The sequence below is a fragment of the Bidens hawaiensis genome, unplaced genomic scaffold, assembly GCF_021521415.1.
Source record: "Bidens hawaiensis isolate Kalapana, Puna unplaced genomic scaffold, B.hawaiensis_p1.1 tig00001336_1, whole genome shotgun sequence".
NCBI lineage: Eukaryota > Viridiplantae > Streptophyta > Magnoliopsida > Asterales > Asteraceae > Bidens > Bidens hawaiensis.
The window spans coordinates 624,973-646,835 of NW_027491075.1; the positions used below are offsets into that span (position 1 = coordinate 624,973).

The 21,863-nt window shown below is 31.4% G+C and overlaps 1 protein-coding gene across 1 annotated transcript; it reads left to right on the top strand.

The window, feature by feature from the left end:
- Positions 1-7,134: 7,134 nt before the first annotated feature.
- On the top strand, positions 7,135-11,735 carry LOC143571893 (uncharacterized). Its single transcript, XM_077057205.1, has 8 exons — positions 7,135-7,879; positions 8,963-9,455; positions 9,639-9,740; positions 10,450-10,626; positions 10,768-10,853; positions 10,940-11,039; positions 11,387-11,482; positions 11,574-11,735. The coding sequence occupies exons 1-8, from the start codon at positions 7,167-7,169 to the stop codon at positions 11,634-11,636; spliced, it is 1,830 nt and encodes a 609-aa protein (XP_076913320.1). The 5' UTR covers positions 7,135-7,166; the 3' UTR covers positions 11,637-11,735.
- The last annotated feature ends 10,128 nt before the right edge of the window (positions 11,736-21,863 follow it).

Genomic DNA, 21,863 nt, shown 5'->3' on the forward strand with positions numbered 1-21,863 from the left:
AGGAGCTACGGAGGGTATTCTTCTTGCGGGTGGATATCCGCAGGAAGATCTTACGCTTCGCAAAGGATCTACGATTTGTTATATGGGTTATTTGGTACCCTACCTCAACAATCATAAATCAATCCCTAAATTATAATTAGACGTGCACAAAAAAACCAGTTCCGGACCCGAACCGGTGTACCCGACCCTGAACCGGTTCCAGGTCATACCCGGTGTACCCAAAACCCGGTTTGGGTATTTATATGCCCGAAAGCCCAACTCAGTTCTATATATTATTTCTCTAAACGTTTGCTACCCGGAATAACCTGTTCCGCCAGGTATTTTACATTTAATGCTGATGCGGCTCAAAATATAGCCATTGGATCCGGTTTTTGTTGATTTAACCTTATATAAATTGATTATTTAACCATTGTTTCACCACCAAACTCAAAAACACTAAAAAATACTTCTCGTTTTACAACCCTGACCAACCTACGCATGTCACTTCCACCACTTCTTCGTTGTTACTATGGCAACCACCAAAAAGTCCAACAGCAAGGCTAATAAGAACGCTACTACATTCGTTTTTATTGACCCGGTTCGTGTTGAAGATGACCCACAAGTTATTACGGTCCTCGAGCATACCCGCAACAAAGAAATACGGAAGAATTGGGATTTAGTTATAGTGATCGATGGTGATACTAAGGCTCGTTGCAAATTTTGTGGCACTTTCTTAAAGCACGATTCAAACTCGACTTTAAAAAAGCACATCGACAACAAATTTTGCAAGGCGCTGAAAGAAGTTCACGCTACCGACCAAGTCGAATTGGGTAAAGATGGTACACTCTTTCGTTACACCACAAACCGGGTTCAAGATAGAATGACAAAGTTCTTTATTCAACGAGGTTTTTCGTTTAACCACTTTAACGACCCGGAGTTGACGGCCTTTATTCGATAAACTCTACAACTGCGATACACACATGTAAGTCGTGCTACCCTTAGAAGTCATTGTATCAAATTGTGGGAGTGTGCAAAAAAAGAGTTAATCGACTTTTTTCAAACTTTAGAATCGATGGTGAGTTTAACTAGTGATGTTTGGTCGGCACCACACGAGTTACCCGAATCATACATTTGTGTCACCGCTCATTGGGTTGATCTGGTGTCTTGGAAATTGATGAAACGCACCATCGCTTTTGAAAACTTCCTGTACCCACATACCACCGAAAAATTGTTTGAATTGGTGGATGAGGTTAATAACGACTTATAACTTGAAAAATAAAATATTTTCGATGTCGTTTGACAACGCATCAAACAATTCAAAGGCGGTCGAAAAATTTATCATAAAATATTCACCACCTTGTTACGGGAATATTTTTCATGTTCAAATTGTAGCACATATTATCAATTTGGTTGTTCAACAAGGTCTCGACAATGAAAACATGGGTCAAGGTTTGACTTGCTTTAGACTTATTGTGACATTCGTCAATTTCGGGTCACTTTTGTATTTGTTTTATTATGTAAACCGACTCGTTTTGTAAACCGAAACATGTGATATAATCAAAATGATGGATTTTATGTTACATTATTGTTTTATACTTGTCGGGTCTCAAAAACACCCTTTTCGGTCCTTAAAATGGCCTTAAAATGCTTAAAAACAACTCCGGGGGCCAAAACTGCCAATTTTGAAAGTTCAGAATTTCCACCAGGTGACTTTAGCACCGCGCTAAGGTCAAAGGGCAGAGACCTTAGCGCCGCGCTAAAGGCAGTCTGCACCAGCTGCTCTTTTTGCTTATTTTTAAGCAAACATGTGACCAAAACACCCCATTTTCATGCAAAACCCTTTATGCTTGACCCTTTCAACTTACCCTATATATACACCACCATTTCCACTCATTTACACCTGCTACACCTTCAATTTCTCTCTCAAATTCAAAGATCTTAAGGTTATTCTCATTGTATTCTTGAAGGTTTGACCTCTAAAAGTCAAACTGAGTTTAATATTTAATTCTAACTTGTTTATCTAACATTACTAACACTTGAATATGGTGGTACAACATATATATAATACACACCCCTTGTTACCTTTGTTAGTTACTTCACCGACTCCGGTTGGTTAAGTTTCGGACGTCGTAAGGCAAGGCTTCATGTAGGACTTTCGTGGTCCTTGATATCTATATATATACACACTTATATAACTTGTTTGCACATACTAACCATGACTAACTTCTATTCTTTTTAGTTTTTTTTGTCATATTTATGAAGTTCCATGGTGGAGGTTTGTAGAGACTAACCTCGGTTTAACCGTAAATTGTCCAAACCATGAACCAAACTTTTGCTTACCAGTTTTGTTAGAACAGTTGTTTAAACATGTTTAATGTTAGATTTGAGTTTCAAAAATCATTTTTACAAGTCTTTAATATTAAGCATGTGGAATCCATCTATGAACTCGTTGGGAGATGGAAACCGAACTAAACCGAAACTTTTGCTAAAAGACTTGTTGTTAACTTTTAGTTGTAAAACTTAAATATTTTCTCATTTATAAATTGTTATACAAGATCTATGATATTTGGGCATGTGGAGACCATCAAGGAACATATTGTGAGATGGAAACCGAACCAATCCGATTTTTACTCGCTTAAGACACACAAGTGTGTTTTTAGCTATCAAGACTTGTATATTTCTCTAAAAATAGTTTACAAATGGATTTTTATTATTTTCTTAACTACTTGGAAATGTTGGATCCAACTTGATCTCATAACAAAGTTTGGACCGAAAAAACCGAACACTCGCTTAACGTACGTTGTTAGTTCTAAACAATAGATCTACATGCTTGGTTAAGTCTTATAAAGTTTTTGTGAGTTATCTCATAACAATTAATATTTTGGAAAGTTGACTTTGGGTTTGACCATTCGTCAAGACCCGAACCAACAACCCGAACACTCGTTAAAGACCCGTTTTAGTATTTTTAGCCCAATGGAACCTGCATTTTAGCATTTTCCCTACCTTATTACTTAACATTAGTTAAGTAAATATTAAGGTTAGATACTTTAACCTGGGTTCGAGCAAACTTACATTTTTAAAAGGGTTATTATTATAAATTCTTAAATAGTTACATTTTAAACCTTGAACTTTAATTGTTTACTTTTTGCAACAATTATTTTATTTAAAGATCTTCAAGACAACCTTTTTAAATCCAAGACTTTCTTTTATTTAGGCTTCATACGTTAAATTCGTCGTTCCGGCAAATATTCAAATAATCAATCTTTCAAGTTTATTACTTGAACGTGAGTAACTTCATACCCCGTTTTCTAACTTTTGTTTTGGGGGTGACATTCATCTTATCTAAACCAAATGTTTCATACTTGGGTCTTAAACCACAAACGTTGTTGTATACTTTACTTGAATAATTGCTCGATTTGGTGTTCTATGCTTATTTGCCTATGTGTTTATCACTTTCGGTTGGTTGAATCTATAAATCCTAGATCATTTGGCAACCCCTCATGGCAAGGTGTCGTTAACGTAATGCAATTAACGATAACTATAAAATCCTAAACTATTTGGCATCCCCTTATAGTTGGGTGTCGCTAACTTGTTAGCGATAACTATTTTATCCAAGTTTATAGCTCTTATTTAATGTTTCGTATACTAGTTTTGTGGCTTTTCTTACTATATACTATTGTTGCTCAAACTTATGAATTGCTCACCAACCTTTGTGTTGACAAACTTTATTTTATGAAATGTTACAGGTTTACAACTTGGTTGATTTTGGATGCTTGAAGAAAACGTCACGAATACCATTAGGATATTAGCAAAATGAACAATATTTGATTTGCTACATTTTGTTATATTTTGTTAAGACTTGTTATGAATATTGTTATGTGACATTTTCGATGTTGTGAAATGAAATGAGTTTATTAAATATCGTCGCTTTAATAGTGTCATGTGCTTATGGGCAATCGTTACACCTCGGCATGTTCCGCTACCTTTGGTCGGGGTGTGACACTTATGTTACAAGATGTTTTAAAATTGATAAAAGAAGGCATCTTGAATATAAGAACTATTGCAAGTCGGTTGAAAAAAAATATTTGGGGCCGAATTGGGACGTTTCAACCTGTTGGAACTCAACTTGTCATATGCTCAAGTGTGTGCCAAACTTTACAAAGTTTTCATAACAATCTTATTGATCGATGCGAGGCCGATATGCTTCCCGAAAGTGTTTGGGTCAATGTCGGTTATTTGTTGAAGTATCTTGATGTTTTCAAAACCGCAACAACTAAGTTATTTTGACTTTATTATCCTACTAGTTGTTGGGTTTTGCAAGAATTTTACAACATGTCCTTGAATTTTAGAGGGTTTGAGGAGAAGAACAAACTTTTCAATGATATTGTTGCGGTAAGGAAGTTCTTAAAATATTATGAAGACATACCGTCGGTGTTTACTTGTGCTGCCGCTTTAAACCCCTACTGGAATGTTAACGGGGTTGAGACATTGATCGAGGAAATATTTGACAACATGGGTATGCACGAGATTGACCCAAAGTTGTCGAGGGAAGTGAAGGATAAGTTTAACAAACACCTTCAAGAACTTTATGATCATTATTTTCAACTTTATGGTCCAAGCACAAGGTCGTCTTTTGTGAGGCAAACAACGAAAAGTAAGCCGTGCAAGGACAAGCTAATAAATTTGATAAATGTTGTTCGTGAATCGGCCGCTAAGAGGCAAAGAGGAAACACACCAACAAGTGAACTTGGTCGATATAGTGGAGCAAACTATGTTGAGGGCGCAACGGTCGATGAAATTCGCAACATTGATATTTTGGCTTGGTGGAAAGGAAAACAAAATGAATTTCCTATTCTATCCACCATGGCTTGTGACTTGCTTAGCGTCCAAGCTTCAACGGTTGCTTTCGAATCAGTTTTTTCTCTTGGTGGGAGGGTATTATCGATGCGAAGAACAAAACTAACTCCCGAGTCTCTAGAGGTTTGCATTTGCCTAACTGATCATTTGGATGCGGTGGATCGTGTACAACACAAGACAAACTTTGAAGACGAAATACCACCAGAGCGTCCTATTCATGATGAGGAGGTGGAGGACGGGCTATCTTCCAGGAATTCGGGTGGTGAAGAAGACGAGGATGAAGACTAAGAAGACTTGTAATTTTTATTTGTTTAAGTAAAATAATTTGTAACACGATCAAATTTCAAGAAATTTTTAGTTTTGTTTGTTTATTAACTAGTTTTGCTTTGTTTATTACTAGTAATGTTTTATTTCTTATTAGTCATGTTTTATTTTGTGTTACCATTTCAATTGATTACAATAATGACGAACATTTTAATATAAAAACAACACATGTTACAAACATTATTAAACATGACGATATTAAACATAACAAGTTAAAATAAAAAAACAAGGTCCGTCATTTTAATCCCGCGTTCTACAACAATTAAGCGTTGTTACCGGCGGCGGTAGGTGCTTGAGTTGTAGAGCCGGACTACTCTCCCGCTTCCGCTTTCTTGGCATCCAAACTTTTTTTTCTCACGACAATACTTATTGGTATGCTTGCGTAAGGTGGAGTTCGACCCTGCTTTCAGAAACTTGAAACAGTACTTGCACCGGGCCATCTCTTGTGAGTCGGTCATGACACACAAATCATAATGAACCCAAACCTTGGGGCATCGTGTTGTTTTGATGACCATAACAACATCGTCGTTACTTGCCATTGATTGTCGGTTTATGCTTAATTGTAATTTAAAGTGTGTTTTAGAGTTTTGAAAGTGGTTTAACAAGTTCTACACACCACCAAGCTATTTATATCATGTGTGTAAGGTGTATATGGCTAAAAACCGGTTCCAACTGTCCAAAAACGGTAATACAGCCGTTGGAACCGTTTCCTAACGGCTAGATTGTTTAAATTTCAAAAAAACCCGGTGTACCCGGTTTTTACGCATAAACCGGGCCCGGTTCCAAATATCAATCCAACGGGTCGGGCCCGGTTCCTGACTGGAACCGGTCCCATTCTGTACCTGATGTGAAAACAACGGGTTCCTACCCGGTTCCAGATTTTACAAAAACCCGATTTTGCACACCTCTAAGGCTCTAATTATAATTAAAAAGGGTTTTTTGATTAATTAGACGTGAATGGTCTAACACAGCTGCGTGGCTAACAATCTACTACCCTATAATTTGGGTTATCAATTGGACCAGGCCTGCTATGCCCCGTTGTTTCGGCCCACAAAAACAAACAAGCCCAGATCAAAAGGTACTAGGGGTAAAAGAAAAACGTTGTCATTGGGTCGTGCTGTACACGGCGAGTGAAACATTCATTGCTTGTTGATATCACCGACCGTCTTCCTTCCTCACGGTTGTAATACAAACCCTAGATTTCTAATTCTTCTTCCGGAAATTGCAGCTGCATCGCTTTCATAATCAATCGTATCATTAACTCATGTTTAATCGATCCAAAAATCACGACGTTGTTTTTTTATTATCTTCATCTCCTCGATTCATATTAACGCATACGTCGTTGTTTCACTTTTTACACCATCTAAATTTTGTTTTTATTTGAAGATTATTAGTTAGGTGTTTAGTACTTCAGATAATTCTTCATGTTCTTCTTATTATTATTATTATTAGTTTGTTTTAAATAATAATATTTTCATATTGTAGTTGTAACTTTTAGGGTTTCTAAGTCTTTTATTATGTTTTTTTTTTTTTAAAAAAACTTGAAAATATTAGTTGATTTAATTTTATTTTGTACATGTATGATTGGGATTGTAAATAATTGTTGTTAAAAATTTGGATTTTTTCCTGAATTATTTTAATTTATTTTTCCTAAAATTTGTAAAGTATTAGGTTTTTTGAGTTTGTAGATTGATGATTTTGGTAGGATAATAGTTGCATTTGAATTGCTTATTAGATCTGAATGATCTTGTTTATATAGTGTAGATGTATGATTAGTATTTCAAATAATTGATCTTGTAATTATTATTATTATTTTTGTTTATAACAATATCATGTTGTTCATATTATAGTTTCATGTTTTCAAGTTTTTTTTAATGGTTTTTTCAAAGTTGAAATGAATTAGGTGTTTTGTGTTTGTGATTTGTGATTTTTGGAGACTATACTTGCATTAGAATTGTTTATTGCCTTGTTCATTGTTAATGTTATTAATATGTTTATGATAGGATATGGATTTTATGGACATAGATCAGATAGAGGAGGTCCCTGACACCCCGGAAAGATTCATAACATCATGTAACAAATCTAATAATGATGGTAGCAACACTGCCAATAATAGTAATGGATCGAGTAGTTGTCGTGTGATTGATTGGGATTATTTTAATCAAAAGCTGAGAAACGAGTCACGTGAAAAGGGCAAATCGGTCATCTTTAATGGAGGTCGGAGATTATTTGTAAAACCTGATAATATAGGTAATTCATCTTCTTCCAAGAATGTTGTAGAAAGCACACATCATGATAAAGGGAAAGGTTTAAGTAACGCCAATAGTTTTGTTGATTTGACTGAGGGAAGCAGACACAATCATGTTAATAAGTTGGGTCCTAGATCGGACACTGGGAAACGAGTCGCATTTGGAGGTCAACAAAAAGGTGAAAACGGCTCATCTTCATTGGCTATCACGCCACCGAAGGTTAATAGGCATAAAAGGTTGGTGAGAAATGGATGTATATCGCCCCATAACATAGCAAAAACTAAGGCTGCCGAGAAGCATGATGTCAGCAGTGTGTCACATTTGGCGTGTGATGGTCCTTCGAGTAAGGTTGAGATTAAGGATATTGTTTCTGAAGCTATAGATTCACATAGGAATAAGGGAAAAGGTGTATCTTATCGTTCTTCTGGTATTGACAATCATGATTCAAGAAACGCACATTTAGCTCAAAGGTATTTGTTTACAACTTAATTTATTTCAAAAATAGTATGTTTGTACTGTTTACAACTTTGTTTATTTCAAATGTATAATTTAAGTTTTTGCATGAAAAAAAATATTGATTGTCTTTTATCAAAATACATATATGCACATTTTAAAAAGAATTAAGAGGGAGAATATAAAATCAAAAAAAGAAAGGTGAGGGGTGTGCATGGGTTGGTTTGAGTCTGTTTTGGATCAAACCGAACCAAAACCAAAAAATTAGTTTTGAGTTCTTGAAAACCGTTCACTTGTGGTTTATTCAGCTTTCAATTTGGGTTTGGTTTGGTTTATCATTTGGATCTGAGATATTTGGGTGAGAAAAATGGGCCAAAAGCAATACAATGATTTTTTGGAACTAAATCATTTTGCTAACTAATAATTTGTTGATTATTATACGTTCAGGCTAAATTTTTTGGGTAACATTATTTGTTAAAACTTTTATAACTTACTTATTTTGTCAAAAGCCCTTTGGGCGTGCACCTAGGCTCTTGGGTGAGGCAAGGCACAGTGAAAGCGCCTTGCTGACATCCGGGCTATTCGACTACATTCAGGCGTGATTTGACCAGATTTTGGTCTGATTCTGATTATATTTCTGCTAATTACTTAAATTGTGGCAGAATTCTGCAAATTTTTGGCATACTGGTCTAAAACATCTAAATAAGGCATGGAACCATCCTAAACTTTCCCTAAACAAGCCTAAAACATGTCTGAAACCCCAAAATGGTATGTTTATGCTATGTGACTTACTTATCTTGGGCCCTTGCTTTTTAAGCGCCTTGCACTTAGGCCCAAGGCTCCCCCTTTGTGCCTTGAGTGTGCCTTGCGCCTTTGACAATTGTGTAAGTTACTTGAGTTTTTTTTTTCCAATACATGCGAAGTCGCACCAAACTGAAAATTTGGTTTTCAATAAAACATAAATCCAAACCATCGATTGTTGTTTTGGGTTGTTTTTTTATAAACGAACATGCTCTTTTAGTTTTAGTTTTAGTTTTAGTTTCTGTAATCGTTTGTTAGCGTTTTGAATTTCGGTTAAACTTGTAATGATTTACTTGCAGGAAACCTTTATTATTTAAAGATGCAACTGATGCCAGTACAGAGTCAGATGGTTGGATAACCACCCACAGTACTCTAAAAAACGGAAGGTCTGCTTCAAGCTCTGTTAATGACCAATCAAAGAATGCGAAGGTACACACGAGTCATATAAACCGAAGTAACTTTTGTAATCACTATGAGGATTTAGAGAGCGCACAATTTACGAAAAGACAAAAGGAGGGTGTGGGGTCCAGTAACATTAGGGGATGTGACGCTGCATATGTTAATAATGCTGACATGACTTCGTCTAGTGTAAATGTCGGTTCTTTGACTTCAAGATCTAGAAACAAGAACCGTCATGCGTCCAGCAGTTCAGATCAAGGTGGAAACCGTGGGTCCCGGAGTGATGAGGATTCAACTGTCAGGGCGTTACAGTTGGAAGAAGATGAGAGGTTGGCTCGGGAATTGCAAGAGCAGTTGTATAATGAGGTGCCAGCTGGATTTGGAGTTGATGAGGTTTGTTACTTTTTTCTGCCTGTTATATTAAGTAGTGAAACACGCTATATGTAGGTATGGGCTGAAATTAGAGTCAAATATGGTTTTTATGTCTAATAATTTTTTTGAATAAAAAGATATATGCTAAGTTTTACACTTTGACCCATATACTTTGAAGTAAATTATTATTGTTTTTCTTTGCAGATGGACTCACACCATGCATTGACAATGGCAATGCAACAGGAACACGAACACGGTTTACATGCTGGCGGTCATGGTTTGCATGCTGGTGGTCGTGCTGCTTCTGTATGTTATCCTTCAGTCTATTATTGTTTTGTTTTTAATTGTTGGGTTGAAAGTTGAAGTTTAAGTCATGTTTGTTATTAGGGGTGTAAACGGTGTCGGGTTGGTAGGTTGGATTCTTTTACCCGAACTTGACCCGTATACTTACTTGTGTTGAGTTGATCCCACTTAAAACTATGTCATGTTCGGGCTGATACTTGAGTCATATAAAACCCACCTATTGATTTAGTAACCGTTTAAACAACCAAATTACTCTGATTCATTTAAAACCCTTTTGTAATTGTGTTATTTTAATTGTTTTTGTGTATATGAAAAATTACAAATCAATATATTCAACTTTAAATTACAAATCAATACATTCAACTTTAAATTTTAGAACGTTTCATCTCTGGAATCAGATATTAACTTTTTTGAAAACTCTTAAACAGGTTAATAACTCATCCCACTTTTTAACGGGTCGTGTTTGGATTGACCCATTTTCTAGACAGGTTCTGTTCAGGTTCATCTGTTTAAGAAAACGGGTCATGTCAATCGACCGAAAACATGCTTTTTTTGTATTGGGCCGTGTCAGGAATTGGCTCCTCTATTTTTAATTGACTGAGCTTTTACATTATAAAGGAAATATTCGGTTGAAAGTTTCTTTTATAATTGCTTAACCGAATAACTAATTTAATTTAAAATTTTTGTCTTCTGAAATTTAAACTTGTAACAGCATTCGCGATCACATGCTTCGCGATCACATGCTTCACGGAGTGTTTCAAGTAATAATAGGGCACAAGCTTCTACTTCAACAAGGTTGGCTAGATTGAGAGGTCGTTTCCCGGGACGGCCCCACACAATATCGGCTAGACGGAGTTCTATATTTCCTCCAAACATGGATGTTGACATGGTATCACACTGTTGTCTTACTATTAATATTATTAATGCTATTATTGATATTACTATTATTTTTATTAGTATTATTGTTATTATATCTAGTTTCTTGATGTATAATTATATATTATATTCTTTTCTTTCATTTTGTGTGCAGAGAATGCACATACTAGAAACACTAGAAGCATTTAATGATATGGAGTTGCCTACTAACTTGTTACAAATGGGACGTGAATTTAACGAGTAAGACAATAAACTATTCAACTACATAATATTTTGTAAAAAATATGTTTTTTGTTTCAATGTGTAATTACTTTTTTACACTTCAGGAATGATTACGAAATGTTGTTGGCTCTTGATGACAACAATCACCAACATGGAGGTGCAACTCATGCTCAAATCAATAATTTGCCTCAGTCAATGGTTCAGGTAAATATAGTCGTAAACGCTATCCACCAGACTCAAAGATGTATTATTTTCGGTTTTATCAACCTAATTTAATTGCTAATATTGTATTCAATGATATTTTATGGCTGGAAAGGCAAAATGGGCAACTTGCCTTTGCGTTTTTTTTTTGGTTAGATACTGGTTCTACTAATATTTTTAGACTCAAATTAGTTTTACATAAGATATCCAAATTGTAAGTTTTGACATAGAACACATTTTTTATAATATTGAACAGGTCAACTCATGAACCCTCTAGCATGACACGAACACGACCCACTTAACTCCACGATTAGACTCACTGACACAAAAAACCATGGTTAATGATGCAGGCTGAAAATCTCCAAGAGTGTGCGATTTGTCTTGAAACACCTAATGTTGGTGAAACCATACGACATCTTCCATGTCTTCATAAATTTCACAAAGATGTAGGTGCTCCTAAAATAGTAATTTATTTTTATTTTGCTTATTATATGTCATATTAACGATTATTTTGTTATATTTGTAATTAATTTACAGTGTATAGATGAATGGCTGAGAAGGAAAACATCATGCCCGGTATGCAAGTCTTCAGTCACTTGATTTGCTAGTTTTTATTTTGGGTTTCATTTTATAAATTATTTGTATGAAGTGGTATGCATACCTTTTTGGCCTTAGGCAGTAACAGATTTTTGATTTTCATATTTAAGTATGATTGTCAAAGGCTTTCCAATGGTATATGAGGTATTAGTGTGTAATAAAAGAAATGTTAAAAACTAGGGGTACTATCCAAATACGACCCGATAAGCTAATAAATGAGTCAAACAGGCTGTAATTTAGTGGTGATCAAGTAGTAAACTGCGTTGACCGGTTGTAAATGTTTTGTTACTAGGTTAATGATCCGTGTATGACACGGGTGGAAATATATAAAACGTTTAACAACAACACTCGAGGAGACAATAAAATGATATATAGTTGTTATTATAACGTATTATAAACAAAAAGTTGCTTCAACATAAGTACAACCAAAATAACATTGGTTCTACAATTACTATATACATAATACTTTTTATAAACAACAAAGTAACTTTCGTTTTACAATTATTTGATAGATAAAAAAACTTGAAAATTAAAATTTCATAAATAACTAAATAGTTCCTTATAAACCATATTTATAGTTTTATTTGTAACATTACCCTCCTTATCTAATATAAGCATTTTAACACCGGCTCTACTCTTCATTTGTGATAAAGCCACATATAACTGACCATGTGTAGACACCGGCTGTCGAAGAAGATGAAAGGGATTTTGAAAATTGAGTTGATATTAGATAGTATGGTTATAAATTTATTATAGTAATATTATAATATTATTATGTTAACTTTCTAGACTTTAATTTGTAAGAAATTCTTTAATATGAATTACAAATATAGATTGTATATTTTCGTATACGATGAGATATTTTTTTTATAATATGACGTTTTTAAAATTAAGTAGTTTGTTTTTATGAAACATTTATAATTGTCGGTATTGTTATATGCTTGTTTACTGTTTAAAGTAAAAACGGTTCAAAAAGACATCTCAAATTTATAACTTGTTTGTAAATTTGTAGTTTGATAATGTTAGGTTTCAAAAAACAGGAAGTCAGTGGTGAAAAAACACGCGTTTTTGTTGGTTTTACAAATCTAAATGTTACATTTTTACAATCAAAATAGTTTTAGTAAAGCAAAGATGTTTAAATATTGATAAGTTAAAACTTTATTTTTTATAATATTAAATGATTAATAAACTTATAGTTATATTAATGTTAAAAAGTTTGAAAAAAAAATAAACAAATAGTTGTATCTCGTACATAAACGTTGGTGTTGCGTATAAGTATTGTAACAAATATTCTTTGATTTACTTTTATTTCCTTTCAACTTATTTGGTAACTAATACATAGAGTTATAGGAAATACATCATTTCCTTATAAAATTTTTGTAACATTAAACTATATATTATTAATGGCTGTCATCAAATTTTGTAAAATTATGTGTTTTGTTATGTGTGGTTGTTAGATAATTATTAGTGGCTTTCACCATAAAGTGTAATGTAGTATTTAATGGTATGAAGCTAAATAAAGTCGATTATTTATGCTAATAACATTATAATTCATGTTAACTTATAATACATACATTAAATTTAAAAAGTTACAATTGTATGATGAAGATTGAAAGTGTAATAAAAAATAAGTTTAGGTATTTAAGTTTAGGAAAAGAGTGCAACATAAGTTATATTGAAAAAATATGTTATGATGAATATTGTACATGTAGATGTCCAAAATGGGTGTATCATTATTCAAATTGCATGTTGGTAGTACCAATGTAAGTAGTAATGTTACTAAGATCACGATGATGAAGATTCCCAAATTTAAAGTTTTATAAATAATATGTTGTTTTTAAACTAACATTAGAAAGAATAAACATAGTAGTTGGCGTGAACTATAAACCAATGAGAATAGAAAATACAAATATAAAACAACACATAACATTAGGAAAACACAAATTCATTTCTATCCATATGAAATTCAAACACGACAAATAAAACCAAATTGATAATGTCAAATAAAGGACAATAAACACAAAAACGTCCAATCTCAAACCAAAAAAATAAAGTAAACATGCATGCAAAACGTTTCATTTATTACGAAAATTCCAAATCCGTCCATCCCATCTTATATCTTTTGCATTCCAACGGCATCTCCCTCACCAACATTAGCATCAACAATTGGTTCTTCGTCAACCTTCGTCTTGTTTGCAGACATACAAGTGTCATCATGAACATCATAAGTGTCATCCAACTTGCGCTTGAGTTTTGCAGCAACGATAGGTAAAGAAATAACCTTTTCGTCAAGCGATGAAAGACGGTCAGGAATAACATCTTCAGAAATTGAAATCAGAGTGAACTGGTTGGACGAAGGCGTACACATATCCTACGAAGAAGTTTAAAAAAATGTTTTTAGTCTACACATTTAGATTTCATGAAATATTATATTTAGACAAACTGATACATATTTCATTATTATTTTTAATGTCTTACCTTTTCGGTTGACTTCAGGCCAGAGATTTAAATCATTTATTACAAACCATGTTTGAATTAAATATTACCATCTTGAAAAACATTTATCACTAACTTCATTTTCCAAATTCAAATGTGTCATTTCTTTTTAACATTAGCAAGCTTTAAGTGATCTAAATCTCTTAAAAGAAACAGATCATTGGATTCCAATATTGATTTATAATAGTACCCGTGTTACACACGGTGGAACATATTAAAAAACATGATATATATGTAACAGAGTCAAGTTATTCTACAAAGGGTGAAAAAAATGAGAAGTGTGAGAAGCCATAAATAATTGACATGTGTCAAGTGGGGACCAAAAGAAAAAGGGTATATGGGTAATTGTACACATTTTCTCTCTCTACATGCTAGGCACATGTTAATACCCCCAACATTTTAGAACGTTTATAACTTTTTCGTATGATATTTTTTTTTAAAAAATATCATCATAATAACAAGCGTTTTTTTTATCTTTAATATGAGTATAATTTTTGTTATATAAAATTTAAAACAAAAATCACATCATTGTGTCTTTTCGCACATCATTGTGTCTTTTTGCTTATCAGTGTGTCTTTTTTCGTCATTGTGTTTTTTTCGCACACCATTGTGTCTTTTTCGTCATTGTGTCTTTTCGCTTATCGTTGTGTCTTTTTTCTTCATTATGTCTTTTTTCGCACACCATCGTGTCTTTTTTCGTCATTGTGTCTTTTCGCACACCATTGTGTATTTTCGCTTATCATTGTGTCTTTTTTCGTCATTGTGTCTTTTCGCACACCATTGTGTCTTTTCGCTTATCATTGTGTCTTTTTTCGTCATTGTGTCTTTTCGCACACCATTGTGTCTTTTCGCTTATCATTATGTCTTTTTTCGCACACCATTGTGTCTTTTCGCTTCTCATTGTGTCTTTTTTCGTCATTATGTCTTTTCGCACACCGTTGTGTCTTTTTTCGTCATTGTGTCTTTTCGCACACCATTGTCTTTTTTCGTCATTGTGTCTTTTTGCTTATCATTGTGTCTTTTTTTGTAAATGTGTCTTTTTTCGCACACCGTTGTGTCTTTTCGCACACCATTGTGTCTTTACGCTTATCATTGTGTCTTTTTTCGTCACTGTCTTTTTTTCGTCATTGTGTGTTTTCGCACACCATTGTGTATTTTCGCTTATCATTGTGTCTTTTTTTCGTCATTGTGTCTTTTCGCACACCATTGTGTCTTTTTATCTAATACATAAAACACAATGCTTAATACATGTTACACAATAACTTGAAACGTAAAACACAATGGTGAATACGTATAACACAATGACCTAAAACGTAAGACACAATGGTGAATACGTATAACACAATGGCCTAAAACGTAAGACACAATGGTGAATACGTATAACACAATGACTTGAAACGTAAAACATAATGGAAACAACATATTACACAATGACACAATGAACAACAAAAAAACACAATTAAAAAAACCCATTAGTTTTTTTATTTTTATATAACAATATGATACTCATATTAAAGATAAAAAAACACTTATTATTATGGTGAATTTTTTTTTTAAAAAATAATGTCGTATGAAAAAGTTATGGACATTTTAAAATGATGGGGGAATTGACATGTGCCTTGCATGTGGAGAGAGAAAGTCAACAAAGATGTGCTATTACCTTCATGCCATTTTCATCAATTTTTATTTATTAAATTAATCTCAACCATTCAAATTTAAAATCAATGGACTTGATTCCTTCTCACATTTCTCATTTTTGTTATCCTTTGTATTTTAACTTTACCCATATGTGACATCATATAAATTTAGTGAAATGCAAATGTTGTAATTATAAAAAATGATACTTTTACATGAATTATAAAACATCATAACTTATTTGAATTAAATACAAAACATACAAAGACTAACAAAGATAAACGAAAAGTTAAAATATTTTATAACTTTTATCATTAGTACAATAATAAGCAAACAAAGGAAATTAGTCTCCAAAACAATAAAACAATTCTACAATGTCGATTCAACAAAACTTTTATCTCAATGTTGATTCAAAAGATGAACTTTATCTAAGACATTTATTACGCATTAATAACTGTAATATTTATTACTATAAGATGGTACCCGTGTTTATTTGCACATCAATTTAAATCATTTATTACAAACCATGTTTGAATTAAATATTATCATCTTGAAAAACATTTATCACTAACTTCATTTTCCAAATTCAAATGTGCCATTTCTTTTTAACATTAGCAAGCTTTAAATGATCCAAATCTCTTAAAAGAAACAAATCATTGGATTCTTTTAGGATAGTACTCGTGTTACACACGGTGCAACATATTTAAAAACATGATATATATGTAACATCTTATAAATTTAATGAAATGCAAATGTTTTACTTATAAATAAATGACACTTTTACATGAATTATAAGACATCATAACTTATTTGAATCAAATACAAAAATATACAAAGACTAACAAAGATAAATAAAAAGTTAAAATATTTTCTAACTTATATCATTAGTACAATAATAAGCAAACAAATGAAATTAGTCTCCAAATCAATAAAACAATTCTACAATGTCAATTCAACAAAACTTTTATCTTAATGTTGATTTAAAAGATGAACTATATCTAGGACATTTATTACACATCAATAACTGTAATACTTATTACTCTAAGATAGTACCCGTGTTTATTTGCACATCAATTTAAAACATTTATTGTAAACCATGTTTGAATTAAATATTATCATATTGAAAAAAATATAGTAGGTAACGTACTATCTTGAAAAAAAAAATAACACACCATGTTTGAATTAAAAGGTCTAACTTTTAATTTTAAAATGTCATAATTTGACTTCAAAATGTCAACATAATTTATATGCATTTTTTAAAATCCAAAATGTGTCCACTGTTTTTTCTTTTGCTTAAAGCAAACTTAATACAATTAATAGTAACTCTTAATAACATAATAATGGATTTTAAGAGAATATTTAATTAAAAATGTTACAATAGTCAAAATAAATGTGTGTTAATTTTTATATGGACATAATTTGTGAGTGCAAATATTAAATTTAAAAGTACTTAAATCATGTTGATATATTTCAAGAAAGTTATATTTACTATGTAAATGTTATTTAAAATTTAAAACGATTTAATATGAATGGTCAAAAATGATTTAATGTGAAAGGTCAAATACTTAAATCGGTCGGAAATTTATTTAGTTTATACCTTCTTCATTCAGGTTTTTTAACAAATAAAGAAAGTCAAACCATATAAATTGTAATAATGATATAATTATGGTATTATTTTGGTCAAACCATATTAAGGAATGGGTTTATAAAAATGGAAAAAAATTAAAAACTATATACAATTAGGGTAAACAAAAATAAAGAATTGAAGTTCTGAGTTGTTTTAACATTGATTACAAATTTGAATTTGTAATAGTATGAATGGTAACTTGTAATTTTATAACAAAAATAAAAATAATAGTCTGAATGGTAACTTTCTAAGGCAGTACTTTTTGAAATATCTAGAACAAAAAATAGTAAAAGTAATAACATACTTGTAAAGTATAATTTTAATAATTTTACATAATCTGAATTATAATTTTTGGTAATTATTAAGATACGGTTATTGTCAATATAATAATAGAAAACATATATAGAAACAATTATGTTTGACAAACAATTATTATGGACATTAAATAGGAATTCAAATTTAAATCATATACAAAAAATTTAGAGAAATACTACAGAGAAAATCGAGACCTCCATTTAATTATTTATGTAAAATAGTAAACTTATTATCATCTACCGATTATAGACAATTAATTTTATAGAACTTATTATTATGTAAATTATGGATGATTAATTTCAAATTAATTTTTTATGATATACCAAAACTATAAATAATTACGGTAAACAAAAATAAAGAATTGAAGTTATGAGTTGTTTTAACATTTAGAATGAATTTTGAAATTGTAATGGTATGAATGGTAACTTGTAATCTTTTAATAAAAATAAAAATAATAACATACTTGTAAAGTATAATTTTAATATGTTACCTTAAACATAATCTGAATGTTGGTATATATTCCATGTAAATGTTGGTCAAACCATTATTATGAACATTAATTAGAAATTCAAATTTATGGGAACTTATTATTATGTAAATTATGTATAATTAAAGTATATAAATTATGGGATAATTAAAGTATTAAAGTATATAAATTACAATATTGATGTTAATTCAGTTATATATACAAAATGAAGGAACGAATAAACATTAATTAGAAATTCAAATGTTAGTCAAACAATTAAAGGAAACCTGTTAAATAGGAAACATGTTAATATTTCGTGTAAATGTTAGTCAAATAATTAGTATGGACATTAATTAGAAATTCAAATTCAAATTTAAATAATATACCAAAAATGTAGAGAGATACCATAAATAAATTCGATATCCTGATTTACTTATTTATGTAAATTAGTAAACCTGTTATTATGTATTATTATTTATAGATTATGGACATTTAATGTTAGATAAATTATTATTATGTAAATTATGGATAATTAATTTAAAATTAAGTTTTTATGATACACCAAAACTATATACAAATACGGTAAACTCATATTAACTTTGAGTTGCGTGAAATGATTGCAAATTAATTTGTATTTCGTTAAGATTTAAATTTTTATATAAAAGAGAATACAATAATTATATTATAAAAGGTAGTAACAAAGTTCTATGTATGTGTAAATGTTATTTTATAATTATCATTGATATGACCAAATAGTAAATGAGAAAAAAAAATGAGGTTAATTTGTAAAATCGGTTTTCTTTAAAAATTAAGGAAAGAAATTGTGTATAAAATGTGAATGAAAGAAATTGTGTATAAAATCTGAATGAAATAAATTGTATTAAGCAACAAAATTAGGAAATAGTTAATTGAGAAAGTCAATGCATATAAAATGGGAATCCTGTTATGACCATAAATTAGGAAAGTCAAACTAAATAATTCGAATTAATGGAATAGTTAATTGTGTCATTTATTAAGGCGCGGGAAAACAAAATATACATCAAGGTATAGATTAATATTTAGCTATAACTAAAATTTATGAAATTGAAATATTGAAATACATGAATATTCAAAAAATAAAATCTATACATGATAATATAATAAAAATACATCTTATAAAGTCTTGATCAATCGTGAAATCATATTATATGAGTCGGAAAATAACCTGAAATAATAACATCGAAAATTAATATTGATATTATGGTTTTTTGAATTATAGTTAATAACCGGAAAATTTAAAAGATGTAACCGGGAAAACGATATTGTGACAATGACCATGGCATGCCGGATTTTTTTTGTAGAATTTCTAGAGAAATGAACATCTATAAGTCTTGGCATTGACCTGAAATTAGAAAGCAGAATATTAATGTTGATATTATGGAATATTTAATTTTTAATTTGTAACCGGAAAAATTGAATGTCTTACCGGATAATAAGAAATATGGTTTTTAACCATGGAATCTCCGATTTTGATACCGTCGATGGATGAACATAATTTTGATCTAGAACACAGATTAACAACATGTCAAACAAAAGAACACGAAAAATTAAAAAAATATTAATAAATATAAAACAATCATCATTGTTATAAGTATAACACATAACCGGAAAAAATTACCGTCAATACTTACCGGAAAAACGTAAACACGTCCAAAAATTGTAGACATCGCCTTTCTTTATTAAAAACCTAAACTGATTTTAATAAAATTAGTTAACAATTAAAAGAAACATAAAAAGATTAGAGGAAACAATAACCGGAATAAATATAATATTGCCTGAAATACATTTATCAACAATCGGAATTTAATATATAATAGAAACTTACCGGAAAATAATTAATAAAGATATAGATTTGGATTGGCCGGAATATGGGAGAGGATGAAAGAAGATCCGGCTATTAGAGAAAGAAAAAAAAACATGATTAGGGTAAAAAATTAAGAAATGTTATTGTTTAAATATAGGTTAGAGGATGAGTTGGCAAGAAAGTCAATTGAATAGATTGATTTTATTTTTGATTTATTTAATTGGTAAGAAAAATAGAGAAATGCAAGATATATTTGGAAAGAAAGGAAATCATCAAATAGGACAAGGACATGTGAAGGCAAACTAATTTGTTTTAATAGTATAGTAAGATAATAGGTGGTTGTGTTTGGATTTATATAATATGAATAGCAGTTAGATCATTAGATAGTATTTTATTTAAATTTATAACAATCAAGCCATTCTACATTTACTTTTAACTCAGTTTTGATATAACAATGCCTCCCTACCTCTGAAGTATAGATGTATAGTTGTATACTTGTATTATTTCTAGAACGTCATTAAATTCAAGTTTTAATTAAATTTACAACCAACCCAAACATACATTGATAATATTACTTGTGGATCAAATAAGATTGTAAACCAACTAATCAATTCTATATAGATAGTTGGGTACTTGGGCCGTCCGGCCCATTTTTTATGTAATTCGGGTCAATTTTCACTTTAAATTAGTTTGAACTTTGAAGCCAAAAAACGAACATCCTTCATCCTTGTCTTAACCCTAAATAAGAGACGATCACTTTTGCCCAAACCCTTAAATTAGAGGTGAACAAATCGGGTTTTTTAAATACTCGGGTTCGGGTCCGGGTATTGCCTCTAAAAACCATATCCTATGCATCGGGTTCGGGTCGGGTATATAACGGGTATTCTAAAATCGGGTATTTGAATACCCTATTTTCGGGTATTGAAAACACCCTATTTGTGGTGTTTTTCGGGCTTTTTTCTGGGTAGTTTTCAGGTATAGATTGGATTTTTTAAAAGGTTTCACTTTTTTTGGGTATTTTTAAGGTATTTTTCGGGTGTACGTCGGGTATTTGAAATACCCGGTTTCGGGTATTGGAAAAACCCGGTTCCGGGTATGAAACCGGTTCGGGTTTTCGGGTATATCGGGTACAAATCGGGTCCGGTTCGGGTTCGGGTTTTAGTACCGAAATGCATACCCTATTCGTATCATACGGGTAGGTTCGGGTGCATGTTCGGGTATTAAAAACCCGGGTATTAAAAAACTGGTTCCGGGTTTTTATTTCGGGTCCGGTTCTGAACTCGGGTTTTTTTTTGCACCTCTACCTTAAATCGCTTTTCTTTTCCTACAATCCATTGAAGTCAAGCCATCTAATGTGATAGATGACCGTTACCTATGTTTGACCAAACATATGTTGACCGTGCATATCCAATATTTAAGAATTTGCATTGGTGTTTCTATCTACTTCTCTATAATTTAACTAAAAAAATCTTGCATCCAACAATCTTTTACCTACTTACAAACGTTTATTTTATTATTTTTTCTTTGTATGTTATACACACTCAACAAAATATAAATGACTGAATATGAATATGTAAATATAGAGATTTGATTTTTTTTTATCTTATTATAGAATCCAATGTAATACTGTTATAGTTGTTTTATTTATTTATTTCTCTATATCATATAGAAAAAATGGATACATGTTTCAATGTGAATACTCTTATTTACTCGTAATTTAAAACTCATTGTGAAAAGTTAGAAATCGGACCCGGTTCATACCAATCTTCAATTTTGCAAAAGAGAATTCGATAGTGAATTAGCAAACCATAGCTTGTTCGAGATCCTATTTATGTGTGTTGGTTATCG